Source organism: Pristiophorus japonicus, chromosome 20, assembly GCF_044704955.1.
Source record: "Pristiophorus japonicus isolate sPriJap1 chromosome 20, sPriJap1.hap1, whole genome shotgun sequence".
Lineage (NCBI taxonomy): Eukaryota > Metazoa > Chordata > Chondrichthyes > Pristiophoridae > Pristiophorus > Pristiophorus japonicus.
In genome coordinates this window covers 39,893,033-39,915,346 of record NC_091996.1, presented here as the reverse complement: position 1 = coordinate 39,915,346, position 22,314 = coordinate 39,893,033, and the positions used below count along the sequence as shown (strand labels likewise).

The following is a 22,314-nucleotide window of genomic DNA, read 5'->3' as shown; positions in this document are numbered from 1 at the left end:
AATCATGGTGCATTCTCTGCTGATGGCCTACAGAAAGCTCGGTTCTGAGTGATTCTGTCTGGTGACTGCGTAGCACCCGGGATAGCCAGGTCTGTAGGGAGTCTACCGTGACACACATGGTGCTAGGTTTAGTGATTTGGGCTGCCTGCTCCGGGCTAGTGTCGCTGACCCTGAGGTCTGGCAAGCCCAGGATGGCCGCAATGGCCTTGAGACTTTCGGTAGTGGCGGGAGGCCTAGTGGTCCCCGTGGACCTAGGCCGTAGTATGGGGGCCCCGGACCACCGACTGTGTGTAGCCGCCCTGCCTTAGTTTGCAACGTTGGGATGGGTCTTTCGTCTCTACGATGGATAGGTTGCCACATACCGTCCAGCAGTTCACCTTTGGCAGGCAGTAACATGGGATCCTGGCTGGTCCAGGTCCTAAGCTGGGGGCCCCTCGCTTTCTAGCACTTCCGCGACCACAAATGGGTCTGCGGGCTGCGCCGTTTCCACCCCAGTGGTGGGCAATGGTAGCCAACTGAGGGCATTAGTTCTGCTCTCAGTGCCTGGCCCATGGCAGATCATGTTACAGTGCACAGACAATGTTAGACGTTCTCGAAACAACGCATCGATAATGGTGCCTCTGCTCTCCTAAATTTGTGGGATGAGCAGCTTGTCTGACTCGAGCACATATTGGGACACTCTTTGGTACGTCTCTTTAGTCCCGTGAACACAGGCTGCTGCCTTGGTTAATTTATTGGATACATGTTCAATCCTTTGGGGCTCGCCCGCTACTTTGGCTTGTTGTACAACACACCCGACCCTGTGTGATAACACATCACTTGTTACAAGTACTTTGTCAGATACATATATGACTGGTTGGTGTTCACCCACTACTTTGGCTTGTTGTAAGGTATCCACAACCCACATATAATGGTACATCATTGGCTGTGAAGGACTGCTCACATGGGTTACATAGTGCACACAATTTATTTGAGTGTGGTGGGTTCGTGGCCTTCTCAGCGGCCGACCCTTTACCTTTGCCCCGAACCCAGCCACCTTCCTTTCTGGGCAACACATTCCTCCGTTCCCTTGCGGCGACCTGCCATGGTCTGGACGCTCTCTCGTCCCGTGGTCTGGACACTCTCTCGTCCCGTGGTCTGGACGCCTTCTCGTCCCGTGGTCTGGACACTCTCTCGTCCCGTGGTCTGGACACCTTCTCGTCCCGTGGTCTGGACGCATCTTTGTCCCATGGTCTGGACGCCTTCTCGTCCCGTGGTCTGGACGCATCTTTGTCCCGTGGTCTGGACGCCTTCTCGTCCCGTGGTCTTGATGCATCTTCGTCCCGTGGTCTGGACGCCTTCTCGTCCCGTGATCTGGACGCACTCTTGTCCTGTGGTCTGGAGGCACTCTCGTCCCATGGTCTGGACGCACTCTTGTCCCGTGGTCTGGACGCCTTCTCATCCCGTGGTCTGGATGCATCTTCATCCTGTGGTCTGGATGCACTCTCGTCCTGTGGTCTGGACGCACTCTTGTCCCGTGGTCTGGACGCACTCTCGCCCGTGGTCTGGACGCCTTCTCATCCCGTGGTCTGGACACATTCTCGTCCCGTGGTCTGGACGTTCTCTCGTCCCGTGGTCTGGATGCATCTTCATCCCGTGGTCTGGACACTCTCTCGTCCCATGGTCTGGATACACTCTTGTCCCATGGTCTGGACGTGCTCTTGTCCCGTGGTCTGGACACACTCTCACCTGTGGTCTGGACGCACTCTCATCCCGTGGTCTGCACGCCTTCTCATCCCGTGGTCTGGACGCACTCTTGTCCCATGATCTGGACTCACTCTCATCCCATGGTCTGGATGCTCTCTCGTCCCATGGTCTGGATACACTCTCGTCCCATGGTCTGGATGCGCTCTCGTCCCATGGTCTGGACACACTCTCACCCGTGGTCTGGATGCACTCTCGTCCCATGGACTGGATGCATCTTCGTCCCGTGGTCTGGACGCCTTCTCATCCCGTGGTCTGGACGCTCTCTCGTCCCGTGGTCTGGACGCCTTCTCGTCCCGTGGTCTGGACACTCTCTCGTCCCGTGGTCTGGACACCTTCTCGTCCCGTGGTCTGGACGCATCTTTGTCCCATGGTCTGGACGCCTTCTCGTCCCGTGGTCTGGACGCATCTTTGTCCCGTGGTCTGGACGCCTTCTCGTCCCGTGGTCTTGATGCATCTTCGTCCCGTGGTCTGGACGCCTTCTCGTCCCGTGATCTGGACGCACTCTTGTCCTGTGGTCTGGACGCACTCTCGTCCCATGGTCTGGACGCACTCTTGTCCCGTGGTCTGGACGCCTTCTCATCTCGTGGTCTGGATGCATCTTCATCCTGTGGTCTGGATGCACTCTCGTCCTGTGGTCTGGACGCACTCTTGTCCCGTGGTCTGGACGCACTCTCGCCCGTGGTCTGGACGCCTTCTCATCCCGTGGTCTGGACACATTCTCGTCCCGTGGTCTGGACGTTCTCTCGTCCCGTGGTCTGGATGCATCTTCATCCCGTGGTCTGGACACTCTCTCGTCCCATGGTCTGGATACACTCTTGTCCCATGGTCTGGACGTGCTCTTGTCCCGTGGTCTGGACACACTCTCACCTGTGGTCTGGACGCACTCTCATCCCGTGGTCTGCACGCCTTCTCATCCCGTAGTCTGGACACACTCTTGTCCCATGATCTGGACTCACTCTCATCCCATGGTCTGGATGCTCTCTCGTCCCATGGTCTGGATACACTCTCGTCCCATGGTCTGGATGCGCTCTCGTCCCATGGTCTGGACACACTCTCACCCGTGGTCTGGATGCACTCTCGTCCCATGGACTGGATGCATCTTCGTCCCATGGTCTGGACGCCTTCTCGTCCCGTGGTCTGGACTCACTTTGTCCCACGGTCTGACGCACTCTCGTCCAGTGGTCTGGACGCCTTCTCGTCCCATGGTCTTGGCGCTCTCTTGGCCCATGGTCTGGACGCATCTTCATCCCGTGGTCTGGACGCACTCTTGTCCCATGGTCTGGACGCACTCTCGTCCTGTAGTCTGGACGCACTCTTGTCCCATGGTCTAGACGCACTCTCGTCCCATGGTCTTGGTGCTCGCTTGGCCCATGATCTGGATGCTCTCTCGGCCCGTGGTCTAGGCACACCTTCATCCCATGGTCTGGACGCACTCTTGTCCTGTGGTCTGGATGCCTTCTCATCCCGTGGTCTGGACGCACTCTTGTCCTGTGGTCTGGACGCCTTCTCATCCCGTGGTCTGGACGCACTCTTGTCCCGTGGTCTGGACGCACTCTCGTCCCATGGTCTGGACGCATTCTTGTCCCGTGGTCTGGACGCACTCTCGTCCCATGGTCTGGACGCATTCTTGTCCCGTGGTCTGGACGCCTTCTCATCTCGTGGTCTGGATGCATCTTCGTCCCGTGGTCTGGACGCCTTCTCGTCCCGTGGTCTGGACGCACTCTTGTCCCGTGATCTGGACGCACTCAAGTCCCGTGGTTTGGATGCTCTCTCATCCCATGGTCTGGATACACTCTAGTCCCATGGTCTGGATACACTCTCGTCCCATGGTCTGGACGCGCTCTCGTCCCATGGTCTGGACACACTCTCACCCGTGGTCTGGATGCCTTCTCATCTCATGGTCTGGATGCACTCTCGTCCCATGGTCTGGACGCATCTTCGTCCCATGGTCTGGACGCCATCTCGTCCCGTGGTCTGGACGCATCTTTATCCCGTGGTCTGGACGCACTCTTGTCCCATGGTCTGTACGCACTCTCGTCCTGTGGTCTGGATGCACTCTCGTCCTGTGGTCTGGACGCCTTCTCATCCCATGGTCTTGGCGCTCTCTTGGCCCATGGTCTGGACGCTCTCTCGGCCCGTGGTCTGGGCACACCTTCGTCCCATGGTCTGGACGCATCTTCGTCCCATGGTCTGGATGCATCTTCGTCCCATGGTCTGGACGCATCTTCGTCCTGTGGTCTGGACGCTCTCTCGGCCCATGGTCTGGCCACACCTTTATCCCATGGTCTGGACACTGTCTTGTCCCATGGTCTGGACGCCTTCTCGTCCCATGGTCTGGACGCATCTTCATCCCGTGATCTGGACGCATTCTCGTCCTGTGGTCTGGACACATTTTCGTCCCGTGGTCTGGACGCCTTCTCGTCCCGTGGTCTGGATGAATCTTCGTCCCATGGTCTGGATGCCTTCTCGTCCCGTGGTCTGGACGCCTTCTCGTCCCGTGGTCTGGACGCCTTCTCGTCCTGTGATCTGGACGCCTTCTCGTCCCGTGATCTGGACGCCTTCTCGTCCCGTGGTCTGGATGCATCTTCGTCCCATGTTCTGGACGCATCTTCGTCCCGTGGTCTGGACACATCTTCGTCCCGTGGTCTGGACACATCTTCGTCCCGTGGTCTGGACGCATCTTCGTCCCGTGGTCTGGACACCGTCTCGTCCCATGGTCTGGACGCCTTCTCGTCCCGTGGTCTGGACGCATCTTCATCCCGTGATCTGGATGCCTTCTCGTCCTGTGGTCTGGACGCATCTTCGTCCCGTGGTCTGGACGCCTTCTCGTCCCGTGGTCTGGACGCATCTTCATCCCGTGATCTGGACGCCTTCTCGTCCTGTGGTCTGGACGCATCTTCGTCCCGTGGTCTGGACGCCTTCTCGTCCTGTGGTCTGGACGCATCTTCGTCCCATGGTCTGGACACCGTCTCGTCCCATGGTCTGGATGAATCTTCGTCCCATGGTCTGGATGCACTCTCGTCCCGTGGCCTGGACGCATCTTCGTCCCGTTGTCTGGACACATCTTCGTCCCATGATCTGGACGCCTTCTCGTCCCGTGGTCTGGACGCATTGTCGTCCCGTGGTCTGGACACATCTTCGTCCCTTGGTCTGGACACATCTTCGTCCCGTGGTCTGGACGCACTCTCGTCCCGTGGTCTGGACGCCTTCTTGTCCCGTGGTCTGGACGCCTTCTTGTCCCGTTGTCTGGAGGCTCTCTCAGCCCGTGGTCTGGACGCTCTCTTTGCCCGTTGTCTGGACGCTCTCTCGGCCCATGGTCTGGACGCTCTATTTGCCCATAGTCTGGACGCTCTCTCGTCCCGTGGTCTGGACGCCTTCTCATCCCGTGGTCTGGATACATCTTCGTCCCGTGGTCTGGACGCCTTCTCGTCCCGTGGTCTGGACGCACTCTTGTCCCGTGATCTGGACGCACTCTCGTCCCGTGGTCTGGATACACTCTCGTCCCATGGTCTGGACGCGCTCTCGTCCCATGGTCTGGACGCGCTCTCGTTCCATGGTCTGGACACACTCTCGCCCGTGGTCTGGACGCCTTCTCGTCCCGTGGTCTGGACGCACTTTTTCCCGCGGTCTGGACGCACTCTCGTCCCGTGGTCTGGACGCCTTCTCGTCCCATGGTCTTGGCACTCTCTTCGCCCATGGTCTGGACGCATCTTCATCCCGTGGTCTGGACGCACTCTTGTCCCATGGTCTGGACGCACTCTCGTCCTGTAGTCTGGACGCACTCTTGTCCCATGGTCTGGATGCTCTCTCGGCCCGTGGTCTGGGCACACCTTCGTCCCATGGTCTGGACGCACTCTTGTCCCGTGGTCTGGATGCCTTCTCATCCCATGGTCTGGATGCATCTTCGTCCCGTGGTCTGGACATCTTCTCGTCCCGTGGTCTGGACGCACTCTTGTCCCGTGATCTGGACGCACTCTCGTCCCGTGGTCTGGACGCTCTCTCGTCCCATGGTCTGGATACGCTCACATCCCATGGTCTGGATGCACTCTCATCCCGTGGCCTGGACGCATCTTCGTCCCATGGTCTGGATACACTCTCATCCCATGATCTGGATACACTCTCATCCCATGGTCTGGATGCACTCTCGTCCCATGGTCTGGACGCCTTCTCGTCCCGTGGTCTGGATGCATCTTCATCCCGTGGTCTGGACACACTCTCGTCCTGTAGTCTGGACGCACTCTTGTCCCATGGTCTAGACGCTCTTTTAACCCATGGTCTAGACGCACTCTCGTCCCATGGTCTTGGTGCTCGCTTGGCCCATAGTCTGGACGCTCTCTCGGCCCGTGGTCTGGGCACACCTTCGTCCCATGGTCTGGACGCACTCTTGACCCGTGGTCTGGACGCCTTCTCAGCCCGTGGTCTGGATGCATCTTCGTCCCGTGGTCTGGACGCACTCTTGTCCTGTGGTCTGGACGCACTCTCGTCCCGTGGTCTGGACGCGCTCTCGTCCCATGGTCTGGACACACTCTCGCCCGTGGTCTGGACGCCTTCTCGTCCCGTGGTCTGGACGCACTTTGTCCTGCGGTCTGGACGCACTCTCATCCCGTGGTCTGGACGCCTTCTCGTCCCATGGTCTTGGCGCTCTCTTGGCCCATGGTCTGGACGCATCTTCATCCTGTGGTCTGGACGCACTCTTGTCCCATGGTCTGGACGCACTCTCGTCCTGTAGTCTGGACGCACTCTTATCCCATGGTCTAGACGCTCTCTTGACCCATGGTCTAGACGCACTCTCGTCCCATGGTCTTGGTGCTCGCTTGGCCCATGGTCTGGATGCTCTCTCGGCCCGTGGTCTGGGCACACCTTCGTCCCATGGTCTGGACGCACTCTTGTCCCGTGGTCTGGATGCCTTCTCATCCCGTGGTCTGGATGCATCTTCGTCCCGTGGTCTGGACATCTTCTCGTCCCGTGGTCTGGACGCACTCTTGTCCCGTGATCTGGACGCACTCTCGTCCCGTGGTTTGGACGCTCTCTCGTCCCATGGTCTGGATACGCTCTCATCCCATGGTCTGGATGCACTCTCGTCCCGTGGCCTGGACGCATCTTCGTCCCATGGTCTGGATACACTCTCATCCCATGATCTGGATACACTCTCATCCCATGGTCTGGATGCACTCTCGTCCCATGGTCTGGACGCTCTCTCGGCCCGTGGTCTGGGCACACCTTCTCAGCCCGTGGTCTGGATGCATCTTCGTCCCGTGGTCTGGATGCACTCTTGTCCTGTGGTCTGGACGCACTCTCGTCCCGTGGTCTGGACGCTCTCTCGTCCCATGGTCTGGATACACTCTCACCCCATGGTCTGGATGCACTCTCGTCCCGTGGTCTGGACGCACTTTGTCCCGCGGTCTGGACGCATTCTCGTCCCGTGGTCTGGACGCCTTCTCGTCCCATGGTCTTGGCGCTCTCTTGGCCCATGGTCTGGACGCATCTTCATCCCGTGGTCTGGACGCACTCTTGTCCCATGGTCTGGACGCACTCTCGTCCTGTAGTCTGGACGCACTCTTGTCCCATGGTCTAGACGCTCTCTTGGCCCGTGGTCTAGACGCACTCTCATCCCATGGTCTGGATGCACTCTCGTCCTGTGGTCTGGACGCACTCTTGTCCCGTGGTCTGGACGCCTTCTCGTCCCATGGTCTTGGTTCTCTCTTGGCCCATGGTCTGGACGCTCTCTCGGCCCGTGGTCTGGGCACACCTTCGTCCCATGGTCTGGACGCATCTTCGTCCCATGGTCTGGACGCACTCTCGTCCCATGGTCTGGACGCACTCTCATCCCGTGGTCTGGACGCACTCTTGTCCCATGATCTGGACGCACTCTCGTCCCATGGTCTGGACGCACTCTCGTCCCATGGTCTGGATGCAATCTCGTCCCGTGGTCTGGACGCACTCTTGTCCCATGATCTGGAAGCACTCTCGTCCCGTGGTCTGGATACACTCTCGTCCCATGGTCTGGACGCGCTCTCATCCCATGGTCTGGACGCGCTCTCGTCCCATGGTCTGGACACACTCTCACCCGTGGTCTGGACGCCTTCTCGTCCCGTGGTCTGGACGCACTTTGTCCCGCGGTCTGGACGCACTCTCGTCCCGTGGTCTGGACGCCTTCTCGTCCCATGATCTTGGCGCTCTCTTGGCCCATGGTCTGGACGCATCTTCATCCCATGGTCTAAACGCACTCTCGTCCCATGGTCTTGGTGCTCGCTTGGCCCATGGTCTGGATGCTCTCTCGGCCCGTGGTCTGGGCACACCTTCGTCCCATGGTCTGGACGCACTCTTGTCCCGTGGTCTGGATGCCTTCTCATCCCGTGGTCTGGATGCATCTTCGTCCCGTGGTCTGGACATCTTCTCATCCCGTGGTCTGGACGCACTCTTGTCCCGTGATCTGGATGCACTCAAGTCCCGTGGTCTGGATGCTCTCTCATCCCATGGTCTGGATACACTCTCATCCCATGGTCTGGATACACTCTCATCCCATGGTCTGGATGCACTCTCGTCCCGTGGCCTGGACGCATCTTCGTCCCATGGTCTGGATACACTCTCATCCCATGGTCTGGATACACTCTCATCCCATGGTCTGGATGCACTCTCGTCCCATGGTCTTGGTGCTCGCTTGGCCCATGGTCTGGACGCTCTCTCGGCCCGTGGTCTGGGCACACCTTCGTCCCATGGTCTGGACGCACTCTCGTCCTGCAGTCTGGACGCACTCTTGTCCCATGGTCTAGACGCTCTTTTAACCCATGGTCTAGACGCCTTCTCAGCCCATGGTCTGGATGCATCTTCGTCCCGTGGTCTGGACGCACTCTTGTCCTGTGGTCTGGACGCACTCTCGTCCCGTGGTCTGGACGCTCTCTCGTCCCATGGTCTGGATACACTCTCATCCCATGGTCTGAATGCACTCTCGTCCCGTGGTCTGGACGCACTCTTGTCCCGTGATCTGGACGCACTCTCGTCCCGTGGTCTGGACGCTCTCTCGTCCCATGGTCTGGATACACTCTCATCCCATGGTCTGGATGCACTCTCGTCCCGTGGTCTGGATGCATCTTCGTCCCATGGTCTGGACGCCTTCTCGTCCCGTGGTCTGGACGCTGCTTTATCCCGTGGTCTGGACGCACTCTTGTCCCGTGGTCTGTACGCACTCTCGTCCTGTGGTCTGGACGCACTCTTGTCCCGTGGTCTGGACGCCTTCTCATCCCATGGTCTTGGCGCTCTCTTGGCCCATGGTCTGGACGCTCTCTCGGCCCGTGGTCTGGGCACACCTTCGTCCCATGGTCTAGATGCATCTTCGTCCCATGGTCTGGACACACTCTCGTCCCATGGTCTGGACGCACTCTCGTCCTGTGGTCTGGACGCACTCTCATCCTATGGTCCGGATGCACTCTCGTCCCATGGTCTGGACGCACTCTCGTCCTGTGGTCTGGACGTACTCTCATCCCATGGTCTGGATGCACTCTCGTCCCATGGTCTGGACGCACTCTCGTCCTGTGGTCTGGAAACCTTCTCATCCCATGGTCTTGGCGCTCTCTTGGCCCATGGTCTGGATGCTCTCTCGGCCCGTGGTCTGGGCACACCTTCGTCCCATGGTCTGGACGCTCTCTCGGCCCGTGGTCTGGGCACACCTTCGTCCCATGGTCTGGACGCATCTTCGTCCCATGGTCTGGACGCATCTTCATCCTGTGGTCTGGACGCACTCTCGTCCTGTGGTCTGGACGCACTCTCGTTCTGTGGTCTGGACGCTCTCTCGGCCCATGGTCTGGCCACACCTTCATCCCATGGTCTGGACACCGTCTCGTCCCATGGTCTGGACGCCTTCTCGTCCCATGGTCTGGACGCATCTTCATCCCGTGATCTGGACGCCTTCTCGTCCTGTGGTCTGGACACATCTTCGTCCCGTGGTCTGGACGCCTTCTCGTCCCATTGTCTGGACGCATTGTCGTCCCGTGGTCTGGACACATCTTCGTCCCGTGGTCTGGACGCATCTTCGTCCCGTGGTCTGGACACATCTTCGTCCCGTGGTCTGGACGCATCTTCGTCCCATGGTCTGGACACCGTCTCGTCCCATGGTCTGGACGCCTTCTCGTCCCATGGTCTGGACGCATCTTCATCCCGTGATCTGGACGCCTTCTCGTCCTGTGGTCTGGACACATCTTCGTCCCATGGTCTGGACGCCTTCTCGTCCCATGGTCTGGACGCATCTTCATCCCTTGATCTGGACGCCTTCTCGTCCTGTGGTCTGGACACATCTTCGTCCCATGGTCTGGACGCCTTCTCGTCCCGTGGTCTGGATGCATCTTCATCCCGTGATCTGGACGCCTTCTCGTCCTGTGGTCTGGACACATCTTCGTCCCGTGGTCTGGACACATCTTTGTCCCGTAGTCTGGACGCCTTCTCGTCCCGTGGTCTGGATGAATCTTTGTCCCATGGTCTGGACGCCTTCTCGTCCCGTGGTCTGGACGCATTGTCGTCCCATGGTCTGGACACATCTTCGTCCCGTGGTCTGGACATATCTTCGTCCCGTGGTCTGGACGCATCTTCGTCCCGTGGTCTGGACGCACTTTCGTCCCGTGGTCTGGATGCCTTCTTGTCCCGTGGTCTGGACGCTCTCTTTGCCCGTTGTCTGGACGCTCTCTCAGCCCGTGGTCTGGACGCTCTCTTTGCCCGTTGTCTGGACGCTCTCTCGGCCCATAGTCTGAACGCTCTCTCGTCCCGTGGTCTGGACGCCCTGTCATCCGTGTCCGTGATGCCGACTGCCATGATCTTCCTCCCCAGGTATTTTGCCTCTGGCGTCAGGAAGACGCATTCAGATCATTTTGGCCAGAGTCCCACTCCGCATGGTCAACCTGGAGCCTCTTCCATTGTCGCGAACAGGTTGTCGGCTTTGGGTGGTGGATACTGTTATGTATGTGAACCTCACCTGTGTGTAAGACCAGAGGGCACACCTGTGGGAGACCCTGGTGCAAGCAGGTATAAAAGGCAGGCCACCATGTGGCTGCCTCACTTTGGAGTTATATTAAACAGACCAAGGTCACAATGGTTTAAGTTTAGAACACAGCCTCGTGGAGTTATTCTGAACATAACAGGTACCATGCCTGTACCGATGCTCAGTTGAACTTTACCTCCTCGTGGTTGTGATGAGCGGCCTGTGCCTCGGGGATCTGCAAATGGATCTGCACTTCGATGCCTGGTTTAGCTGAAGGTGGGGGTTTGCTCAGCTTTTGAGAAGGGGAGACGTCGTATGCCGGAGAAGGTACACAGAGGTCTTCCCAGTTCCATCAAATCTTCCCCATCCATCTCCTGCCAAGCAGCATTGGCCCATCACCTGAAACAATCCACAGTGGTAAATCGTGCACCGCTCCCTCATGGGATACTCTTATATCCACACTACCAATAACTGGTATCAGTTCCTTGGTGTGCAGCTTTGCCTGAATCGGAATCAGCTTGGGTCATTGTGCTCTGTCGTCCCACAGCCTCTCGAATAACTTCTGGCTCATAACTGATTGACTCGCCCCCGTGTCTACTTCCATGGAGACTGGAGTGCCATTAAGTTCAACTTTTAACATTATTGGAGGGCTTTTGGTGGTGAAGGTGTGTATCCCATATACTTCCTTCATCCTCAGGTTGAGTTGCCTCTCCTGCTTGTTCAGCATGATCCTCGCTGGATCGGTCGTTCTCTCCTGACTCTGCCACGTGGTGGGTCAGAGATCGTTTGCACATTCGCTGGAGGTGCCCCATTGTCCCATAGCCCTTGTACACATAGGGCTTGAATCGACATTGATGAGCTCTATGGCTGCCTCCGCAACGCCAACGTGGTGCTAATGGATACGTATTTACGCCCCACAGCGGACTCTGAGTCACGCTAGGCCTAGGTCTGGCCTCTGCGGTCGTGTGGGCTCTGCCCTGTGCCGTTCTACCTGTTACAAATATTATTTTGTGCACGAGCCTCGATTCTGTGAAGATATCTGTTTCGTGCTATCGCTCGTGGATATGAAGGCTTGGGCTTGCTCAGATCTAGGGATTCGGCAGACAGTAGTTCGCGAAGAATGACATCGTGGCTAATTCTAAGCACGAAAAGGTCCCCCAACATTTCCCCCAAGGATCCTGCAAATTCGCACTGTCCCGCAAGGCGTCTTAGGTCGGTGACAAAACTCGCCACGTTCTGGCCCTCAGAGTGATGCTGCATGTAAAAGCGGTATCCGCCCATCAGGATATTCTCCTTTGGTTTGAGGTGTTCCCTAGCCAGCGTACACAGCTCTGCGTAAGATTTGTCCATTAGTTTAACCGGTGCCAGAAAATTTTTAAGGAGGCTTTATACCAATGACCCACATACGGTGAGGAGAATTGCCATGCATTTTATCTCTGTTTCAACCGTGTCCAATTCATTGGCCACAAAGTACTGGTCGAGGCACTCAATGAAGACTTCCCAATCATCACCCGCAACAAATCTCTAAAGAATACCAATGGCAGCCATTACCGTGTGAAAGTTCATGATCAGTTACTCATCGCCAATTTGTTCAGAATAAATCCACAGGACTATATTGCAAGCTCAAACTGTTGTGACCTTGGTCACTGTATTCAGACTCCAGAGTGGGGAGCAGCATGGTGAGTCACCTTTTATACCTGCTTGCCCCAGGGTGCACTGGTGACCCTTAGGTCTCCCACAGGTGTGCCCCCTAATGGCAAGTCTTATATTTTGGTGAGGTTTACATACATACATAACAACAGAGATACAGAGGGGCGAGGCTGTGGAGGGATTTGAAAACAAGGATAAGAATTTCAATATCAAGGCGTTGCCGGACCGAGAGCCAATGTAGGTCAGTGAGAACAGGGTTGTTGGGTGAACGGGGCTTGGTGCTAGTTAGGATACGGGCAGCAGAGTTCAGGATGAGCTCCAGTTTACGGAACAGGAAGACGAGTATGGGTATGAAGAACAATATTGCTGGAACAGAAGTAGGTGCTGGTTTGACCGGGAGGCTTTCTCTTTTTATTCAAGGTGGGATGGAACAAATAAATGATCAGGGGATGGGAGAATACTTGCCTTAAGGTAATAAAACAGTATCAGTGGCTCAGGAGAGGACCAGCTGTCAAGGGTTTTTTTTTGTTGCTGTAAACTTGCACCAAAATTATCTGTATAGTAAAAGGAGGATGAACACGGTCTCCATCACTATGGATACGAGACTGACAGCATTTTGCAATGGAGGCATAAGAACATAAGAACATAAGAAATAGGAGCAGGAGTAGGCCATACGGCCCCTCGAGCCTGCTCCACCATTCAATAAGATCATGGCTGATCTGATCATGGACTCAGATCCACTTCCCTGTCCGCTCCCCATAATCCCTTAATACCTTATTGGTTATGAAACTGTCTATCTCTGTCTTAAGTTTATTCAATGGCCCAACTTCCAAAGCTCTCTGAGGCAGCGAATTCCACAGATTTACAACCCTCTGAGAGAAGAAATTTCTCCTCATCTCTGTTTTAAGTGGGCGGCTCCTTATTCTAAGATTATACCCGCTAGTTCTAGTCTCCCCCATCAATGGAAACATCCTCTCCGCATTCACCTTGTCAAGCCCCCTCATAATCTTATACGTTTCAATAAGATCACGTCTCATTCTTCTGAATTCCAATGAGTAGAGGCCCAACCTACTCAACCTATCTTCATAAGTCAACCCCCTCATCCCCGGAATCAACCTAGTGAACCTTCTCTGAACTACCTTCAAAGCAAGTATATCCTTTCATAAATATGGAAACGAAAACGGCACGCAGTATTCCAGGTGTGGCCTCACCAATACCCTGTATAACTGTAGCAAGACTTCCCTGCTTTTATACTCCATCCCCTTTGCTATAAATGCCAATATTCCATTGGCCTTCCTGATCACTTGCTGCACCTGCATACTAACCTTTTGTATTTCATGCACAAGTACCCCCAGGACCCGCTGTACTGCAGCACTTTGCAATCTTTCTCCATTTAAATAATAACTTTCTCTTTGATTTTTTTTCCACTAAAGTGCATGACCACACACTTTCCAACATTATACTCCATCTGCCAAATTTTTTCCCACTCACTTAGCCTGTCTATGTCCTTTTGCAGATTATTTGTGTCCTCCTCACACATTGCTTTTCCTCCCATCTTTGTATCATCAGCAAACTTGGCTACATTCCACTCGGTCCTTTCTTCCAAGTCGTTAATATAAATTGTAAATAGTTGGTGTCCCAGCACTGATCCCTGTGGCACTGCACTATTTACTGATTGCCAACCTGAGAATGAACCATTTATCCCGATGCTCTGTTTTCTATTAGTTAGCTAATCCTCTATCCATATACTACCCCCAACTCCGTAAACTTTTATCTTGTACAGTAACCTTTTATGTGGCACCTTGTCAAATGCCTTCTGGAAGTCCAAATACACCACATCCAATGATTCCCCTGTATCCACCCTGTTCATTACATTCTCAAAGAATTCCAGCAAATTTGATAAACATCACTTCCCCTTCATAAATCCATGCTGACTCTGCCTGACTGAGTTATGCTTTTCCAAATGTCCTGCTACTGCTTCTTTAATAATGGACTCCAACATTTTCCCAATCAAAGATGTAGGGCTAATTGGTCTATAGTTTCCTGCTTTTTGTCTGCCTCCTTTTTTAAATAGGGGCATTACATTTGCAATTTTCCAATCTGCTGGGACCACCCCAGAATCCAGGGAACTTTAGTAAATTACAACCAATGCATCCATTATCCCTGCCGCTACTTCTCTTAAGACCCTAGGATGCAAGCCATCAGGTCCAGGGCATTTATCTGCCTTTAGTCCCATTATCTTACTGAGTACCACCTCCTTAGTGATTTTAATTGTGTTAAGTTCCTCCTCCCGGCCCTCCCCCCTCCTATAGCCCCTTGACTATCCACTGTTGGGATATTGTTTGTGTCCTCTACTGTAAAGACTGATACAAAATATTTGTTCAGAGTTTCTGCCATCTCCATGTTCCCCATTATTCCCCGGTCTCGTCCTCTAAGGGACTAACATTTACTTTAGCCACTCTTTTCCTTTTTATATACCTATAGAAACTCTTGCTATCTGTTTTTATATTTTGTGCTAGTTTACTTTCATAGTCTATCTTCCCTTTCTTAATCATTTTTTAGTCATTCTTTGCAGGCTTTGAAAAGATTCCCAATCTTCTGTCCACTAGTTTTGGCCACTTTGTATGTCCTTGTTTTTAATTGGATACCGTCCTTTATTTCTTTAGTTAGCCATGGATGGCTATCTTTTCTTTTACACCCTTTCCTCCTCACTGGAATATATTTTTCTTGAGAGTTGTGAAATATCTCCTTAAATGTACACCACTGTTCATCAACCGACGAAAGCTGCAACATTATTTTGAATGCGAAAAGATAAACACTTTCTTAACAATGCCAGTCTGCCCCTAAAGATGAAGAGCAGCTAAACGCAGTTTCCATTTTAATAGTTCAGTCTTCTCTTAAACACATCATATGTGATATTTTTAAAGATTGTGCCTACCATTAGAATACTTTAATAGTTTTTCTTTGTGTGGTTCCACGCCTCACAGACTTGCTCAGCCTCGCTTCATTTTACCTCCAATGAGGTGGAATCAGCAACAGTACAACATTCCTTTGCTTGTTATTCTAACAGAGAGACTAACCTCTATATTTAAAATCTTACATTTGCACATACTTACTGTCTATAAAACTTTACTTCTTATGGTCACATGTTACTGCCAACTTTTCCATGACAAATTCCTATGTCCACATTTATAATAGAAACTGCCATTGTAAACTTGTCACGCTGTAATTACACCCTCCCATCAGTAGCAGCACTATAGTGGCTCACTTCTGCTCACCCCGCCCCCCACTCTCCCCAACCTATATTGCAGAGAAAGTCCTCCAATTCTGCCCTCCTGAGCATCCCCGATTTTAATTGCTCCACTAGTGGCGGCCGTACCTTCAGCTGCCGGGGCCCTAAGCTCTGGAATTCCCTCCCTAAGCCTCTCCGCCTCTCCACCTCGCTCTCCTCCTTTAAGATGCTCTTTAAAACCTTACCTCTTTCATCTGTCCTCCATCTGTTGTCAAGTTCAGTGAAGTGCGTTGGGACATTTTACTATATAAATACAAGTTTTTGTTGTTGAATGAACTAAACATGTCACTAAATGAATGTTGCCAAACGTACTATATTCCAAAGATTTAGAGGATAAACTATTTGGGAAAATAGAAATTCCTCCATATTATATAGTAACCAAGTAACAAATCCTTTTTAAAATAAATAGGGTAATGACTCTCTTAAAATAACAAGCAAAGAATTCACCCAGATGCATTTGCCAGTTCATAGAAAATAGTACGGTAGAAGTATATTTAAATTATTGATTACTGAAATAGAAAATGCAGCTAGTTTATTTACATACTTCTGCACATTTGTGTAAGCATTGTATCGTTGCAGACATTCCAACCGTGAGGGGTTAACAAAAACAAATAAGGGAAGAGCTCTATTGCAGGAAGTTTTGCAGAATTTACTTTCTACTAACTTGTTTAATCCTACCAAGGCTCCAATCCAATTTTAATTGGGATAAAAGTCAATAAATGCGTATCATCAGTTCCATCTGAGTGACATAATCTCATTATATTACCAGTCACGCTGCTGCACTCTCCCCTGTATGTAAACATAGTCATGTGTCTTGTCATGGGACACAACCCCACTTTTGAAAAAAACTGCACAGCAAAATAAATTATGTTTTAAGCAAAGGAGGAAAGGTAATGATTAGTGGGAGGACATAGCTATATTTAAAAATTTCAAATGATATTCAAAATGATGCTGCTGGATGCAGATCCAAGTAAATATTCTGCTGACTAGTTGTCATGTGCGGTGCATGGTTGGACAATTTGAAAGAACAGAGGCTTCTAACGTACTTTTATAAGCAAAAAGTTAATCAACATACGAGACAAATTGCCAGGAAAGAAAGAGGATAATTAGATAATAACTATAACAACCAATGCACTTCCTCAGCCTGAAATACATGACTATGTTACAATCTAATCGAGAGTTGCATATATTTATTTTAAAATTCTCTTCCAGCAGAGATTTGTAAAAACATTTATTGGCTTATTCCATGTTATAACTCTAAAGATTTCATTTTCTTTTGCATAGAACCATGCATTCATCTGGGTGCTAAATTGTATGGAAAAATCATTGATTTACCATAAAATGCCCAGTAAACAACATTACTACTGTTCTAATGAGTTTCTTTTTAATTTTTTTAGGCTACAGAACTATTTTCTTCCAGTGCATCTCTGACAACAACTTGCATTTATATAGCACCTTCAATGTAATAAAAACATCCGAATGTGCTTCACAGGTTGCAGTTGTACTGTAGATGTTGATCTTCACAATCAGCAAGTTTAAAAGTATAGAGAGTGCCTTGTTTTCTTACGACATTTAAATTAGTCTCAGTTTACAAAATGGTCAGGAGGCTTTAAAACAAGACATGACACCACACTGGAGTTTTAGACCATGTGATCTCCAACCAGAACAATGCAAGAAGGAGCTTTGTAACAACACAAAAATGAACGTAGAACTGCATCCTCAGATACATAACCTGGTCTCTGGCATATTTGCCACGGTTGACCACTCCATCCTCCTCCAACGCCTCGCCACCATGGTCCAGCTGGGTGGGACTGCACTCGCCTGGTTCCATTCTTATCTATCTAATCGTAGCCCGAGAATCACTTGCAATGGCTTCTCTTCTTGCCCCCGCATCGTTACCTCTGGTGTCCCCCAAGGATCTATCCTTGGTCCCCTCCTATTTCTCATCTACATGTTGCCCCTTGGCGATATCATCTGAAAACACAGCGTCAGTTTCCACATGTACTCTGACGACACCCAGCTCTACCTCACCACCACTTCTCTCCACCCCTCCACGGTCTCTAAATTGTCAGACTGCTTGTCCGACATCCAAAACTGGATGAGCAGAAATGTTCTATTATTAAATATTGGGAAGACCGAAGCCATTGTCTTTGGGCCCCGCCATAAACTCCGTTCCCTAGCCACTGACTCCATTCCTTTCCCTTTCATCTGTCTGAGGCTGAACCACACTGTTCGCAACCTTGGTGTCATATTTGATCCTGAAATGAGTTTCCCACCACATATCGCCTATTTCCACCTCCATAACATTGTTTTCCCTGAAGCCCTCATCCATGCCTTTGTTACCTCTAGACCTGACTGCTCCAATGCACTCCTGGCTGGCCTCCCACATTCTACCCTACATAACCTAGAGATCATCCAAAACTCGGCCGCCCGTGGCCTAACTCGCACAAGGTCCTGTTCACCCATTATCCCTGTGCTCGCTGACCGACATTGGCACCCGGTTATACAACGCCTTGATTTCAAAATTCACATCCTTGTTTACAAATCACTCCATGGCTGCGCCCCTCCCTATCTCAGTAATCTCCTTCAGCCTCACAACCCCTGGAGATATCTGTGCTCCTCAAATTCTGCCCTCTTGAGCATCCCTGATTATAATCGCTCAACCATCGGTGGCCGTGCCTTCAGCTGCCTGGGCCTGAAGCTCTGGAACTCCCACCTCTCTATCTCTTTTAAGATGCTCCTTAAAACCCACCTCTTTCACTAAGCTTTTGGTCATCTGCCGTAATTTCTTCTTATGTGGCTCGGTGTCAAATGTTTGTCTTATAACACTCTTGTGAAGTGCTTCAGAATGTTTTACTACGTTAAAGGCGCTTTGTAATTACAATGTTGTTGTATTTCGATGTCACTCTGAGGTGGCTGCTGAAGGTACCACACTGCAGCCTAGGACCCCTTTTGTGATTACCCCAATCTCTTTGCTCATGGTTTGCCACACAGAAGGTACCTTCCAGCTAGTCCATTCCATTCATAATTTTAAACACTTGCAACAAAATTAGCCAGCAGTTTTTCTTTAAACTTCTAATCAAATCAAAATGCCCAATTGATCAAGAATACTCTGAACTTCCTCCTGATCATATTCCTACAAGCTGAGCCCTCTGAAGACAGAGATATGTGCTCTCCTTACCTTACCTTATACATTGTTTGTCGAGTATAGAAACGTGTATCAGTGCTATTTCTCTAAAAACGCCTTTGAATGTTATTCCTTTCCTCACTTATTTGCACAATTTATCAGCAGAAAATATAACACTTCATTAAAAACTCTGTCAGTTAAGGCCTTAACTTAATATGAAGAACAGCGCAGGCTCTAGGACCGATCCCTCAATAAAATTAATTATTTATAATTCTTGAATTCTGTAACCATGTATTTTTTTGCAATGTCACCCCTTCACTTTACTTACCAGTTTTTGTGAGATTGAAGCTATAGAATATTAAACCAAGGGCTAGACTTTCCACTTCACATCGCCCATCTAAGGCCCATCTATCGCCCAAAACGGACCTTTATCGCCCATTTTGAACAAAAAGTGGAAACTAGGCCGAAAATATCGCTGGAAAAATAGGCCCCCAAGTTTCCACTTTGATCGCCGAGATGATCGCCCAAATGATCGCCCACACAAGGCCCATCCCAAGTTTCGGCACCTAGCGTGCACTTCGCTGGGCCAATGCAAGGCCCAAAAGAGTGCTCAAAAATAGTTGCTTTTTCAGGGCCTTAGACAGGGAAATCGGCACTACGGACGCCATTTTTAGCTTCTGAGGAAGGGTGAAGAATTAATTCTGAGTTATTTAGAGAGTAAAATTGAAGCAAATTGTACTCAGAAATTTGGGACAGGGAATATAAATAGGTATTATCAACTTATTTATGCTAAATAGATCTCATATATTGGAATTATTTAGTAAATAGCTTTTACATAGTGAAGTTATTTAATGATATTGTTGGTGCCTATCAAACTGACTGGTATACAGCTTAGAGATGACAGAAAGGGCACTTTTACAGTGATTAGAGAGTATAGAGTGCAGAGATTATTAAAATCAGTGAAAGTAATTATTAATATTGATAGTGATGAGGCCCAGGCTTTCCCTGCCTTTAATTGCAACTGCTTACACACTGGTTACAGAAAGGATCAATCGAAGGGGTGGCAGAGTAACACGTAGACGGAGATGAAGACAGAGGAGGAGACCGTATAGCCAACGGAGGTACTTGGAAAAGCAATCCTACCTGAACTTGTCTGAAAATGCTTGTCTTAGAGGCTGCAATTCCGGAAAGAGGTCAAGGGTGATCTGCAGCCTTCCAGCACCATCAGAATCGCACTGTCCATTGAGGTGAAGGTTACTGCTGCCCTAGTCTTTTACGCATCGGGATCTTTTCAGGCTTCAGCTGGCGATATCTGCCATATCTCTCAGCACGCTACACACTGCTGCATTCGACAGGTGACTGAAGCCCATTACGCTCGCAGGATGGAAAGCTTCCCAATGACCAGAGAGGCACAGACCGAGAGTTTATTGAGTACATAGGGGAGCTTAACCATAATAGCGATCTAGCACCGGTACCACCACACCCTTCCCGAAGACCAGTAGCCAGTGGCAGTTACACGGCCACTAAGCTTTTGCATCAGCAATTCATTAATGAACGCTTCGCATGAACTATTATTGTTGATTTTCAAATGTTCAATTACAGTTACGTTTAAACAAAAGTTTCATTTCCGTGGGGAAACAGAATTAGCAAACAAATATGCATGAAAAACTGTATGTTGTAAAACTTATGTAAGTAAGAGAGAAGGTACAAAAGTTGTAGAAAAACATTTTTTTATTAAGAAACATGAATTTTTTAAAGAACTAATGAACAACACCCTCCCTCCAACCCCCACCCCATGCACCAACCCACCCTTCCCTCAAAATCCCCAAAACATTAGAAGAAGAACAAATTGAACATTTTAAAGAACAAGTGGCCATTTAAATAATAATAACAAGTGACCATTTCAGTCATGCCAACAAGTGAACATTTCAGAAAGAATGGAAAGTGAACAGTTAAGTAATGATAACAAGTGAACATTTAACTATTGAATACAAGTGGCCAATGTAGTAACAATAACAATAACAGTAACAATAACAAGAGGAAAATAAAGTGATAAAGTGATAATAACAAGTGAATATTTTAAAACAAATGAACTATTGAGAAGCACTCCCCCCTCCCTACCTGCGGCCACGTTTCCCTCCAGATCCTGTCCCACCCCTTGTTCGCACCCCACCCGCCCATTTTGGTCTCCGCAGACCGACACCAAGACGTCGTGCAGAGTGGGACGGCAAGACTTCCTGCCGTGGTGGAGGTGACGGAGCTGAAGCAGAAGCCTCAGGCTCTACTTCTGAGTCAAGAGGAACTGTGTCCTCCGTACTCGCTTGCGTGCTTGGCGTCTCACTGCGAGCGGAAACGACACCTTGGGGTGCAGCACCGTGTCCAGCCAGCAACGCATGACGTAGGGCATTTGTTGCGGCTGTCTGCCAATGTCTCCCGAGCAGTCTGTGACTGCTCAGAAGACCAGCTGGAGAAGCGCGAGCAGAACTCGCTCCAGGATGTGGGGAAATGGCTCCAATTGTTTGAGAAACCCGCGAACCCCTGGATAAGGTCGCGACCGATCGCGACCGTCTCCCTGCACAGGGATAGTAAGCTCTCTGTCTGGTCCTCCGTGGCAGGCGAGTGCATAGAACGCTGACCGGACCACCGTGGGGTCAGCATCTGCAATATCACGTGCCTCGGCGTCACCACCTGCACACCGCTTGGTCCCGGTGCCTCATCTGTCTCAGAAGAGATGGCCGCAGGTTGTTCCCCCCACCACAAAAAAAATCTCCTGTTCTTCCTGTGATGTATGTAGCACACAAATCACTGACTCCACATGGTCTGGTGCTGATCTAACTGCTGTGACCTTGGTCCTTTATTGAACAGCTCCAGAGTGACTCTCAGGTATGGTGGTCAGCCTTTTATACTGCCTCTTGCAGGTACTTTCAGGTCTCCCACCACAGCGCCCTCTGTGGTGCACCATTGTGCTTATTATACATTTAAGGTACCAGGACGATACACACATCAATACATAACATCTCACATCCCCCCCCAGGTCGCAGGACGATACACATATCGATACATAACACTTCCTCCTCCTCCTCCTCCTCCTCCTCCTCCTCCTCCTCCTCCTCCTCCTGCTCTCGCAAAGCTGCAGAAGGAGTCTGCACTTGCTCCTCCTCTGGCTCGTCATCCTGGGAGTGCCCCAACTGGTCATTGGAAGTGTCCGTTGGCTCCATCAGTACTTATTGACCTTTGAAAGACAACTGGAAGTTATAAACAATGTTTAACAATGCAAATCAATTCATCTCAATTAAGAACTCAAAACATTACCAATAGCCCATATGCACAAGCGGTCACCAGGTCTAACATGACCTCATTTGAAGATCAATAGTACATCTCAGTAGTATAACTCAATTAAATATCAAATTAAAGTATCATTGCATAGGATTACCCACGTAACATATATTTACTACTGATTCACACATTGCACAATGCACAGTTCTCATTACTCACGTGACGCTAGGGTGGGTTCGGCCACACCACGGGTTG

General features: G+C 51.0%; 1 protein-coding gene across 1 annotated transcript in view; it reads right to left on the bottom strand.

Moving 5' to 3' along the window:
- The window catches only part of LOC139232737 (P2Y purinoceptor 4-like), a 40,008-nt gene extending 18,007 nt beyond the window's left edge, over positions 1–22,001 (bottom strand). Inside the window, exon 1 of the mRNA XM_070863246.1 lies at positions 21,845–22,001. Coding sequence (XP_070719347.1) covers positions 21,845–22,001 — 157 coding nt within the window. The remainder of the gene's footprint in view (positions 1–21,844) is intronic.
- Between the last annotated feature and the right edge of the window lie 313 nt (positions 22,002–22,314).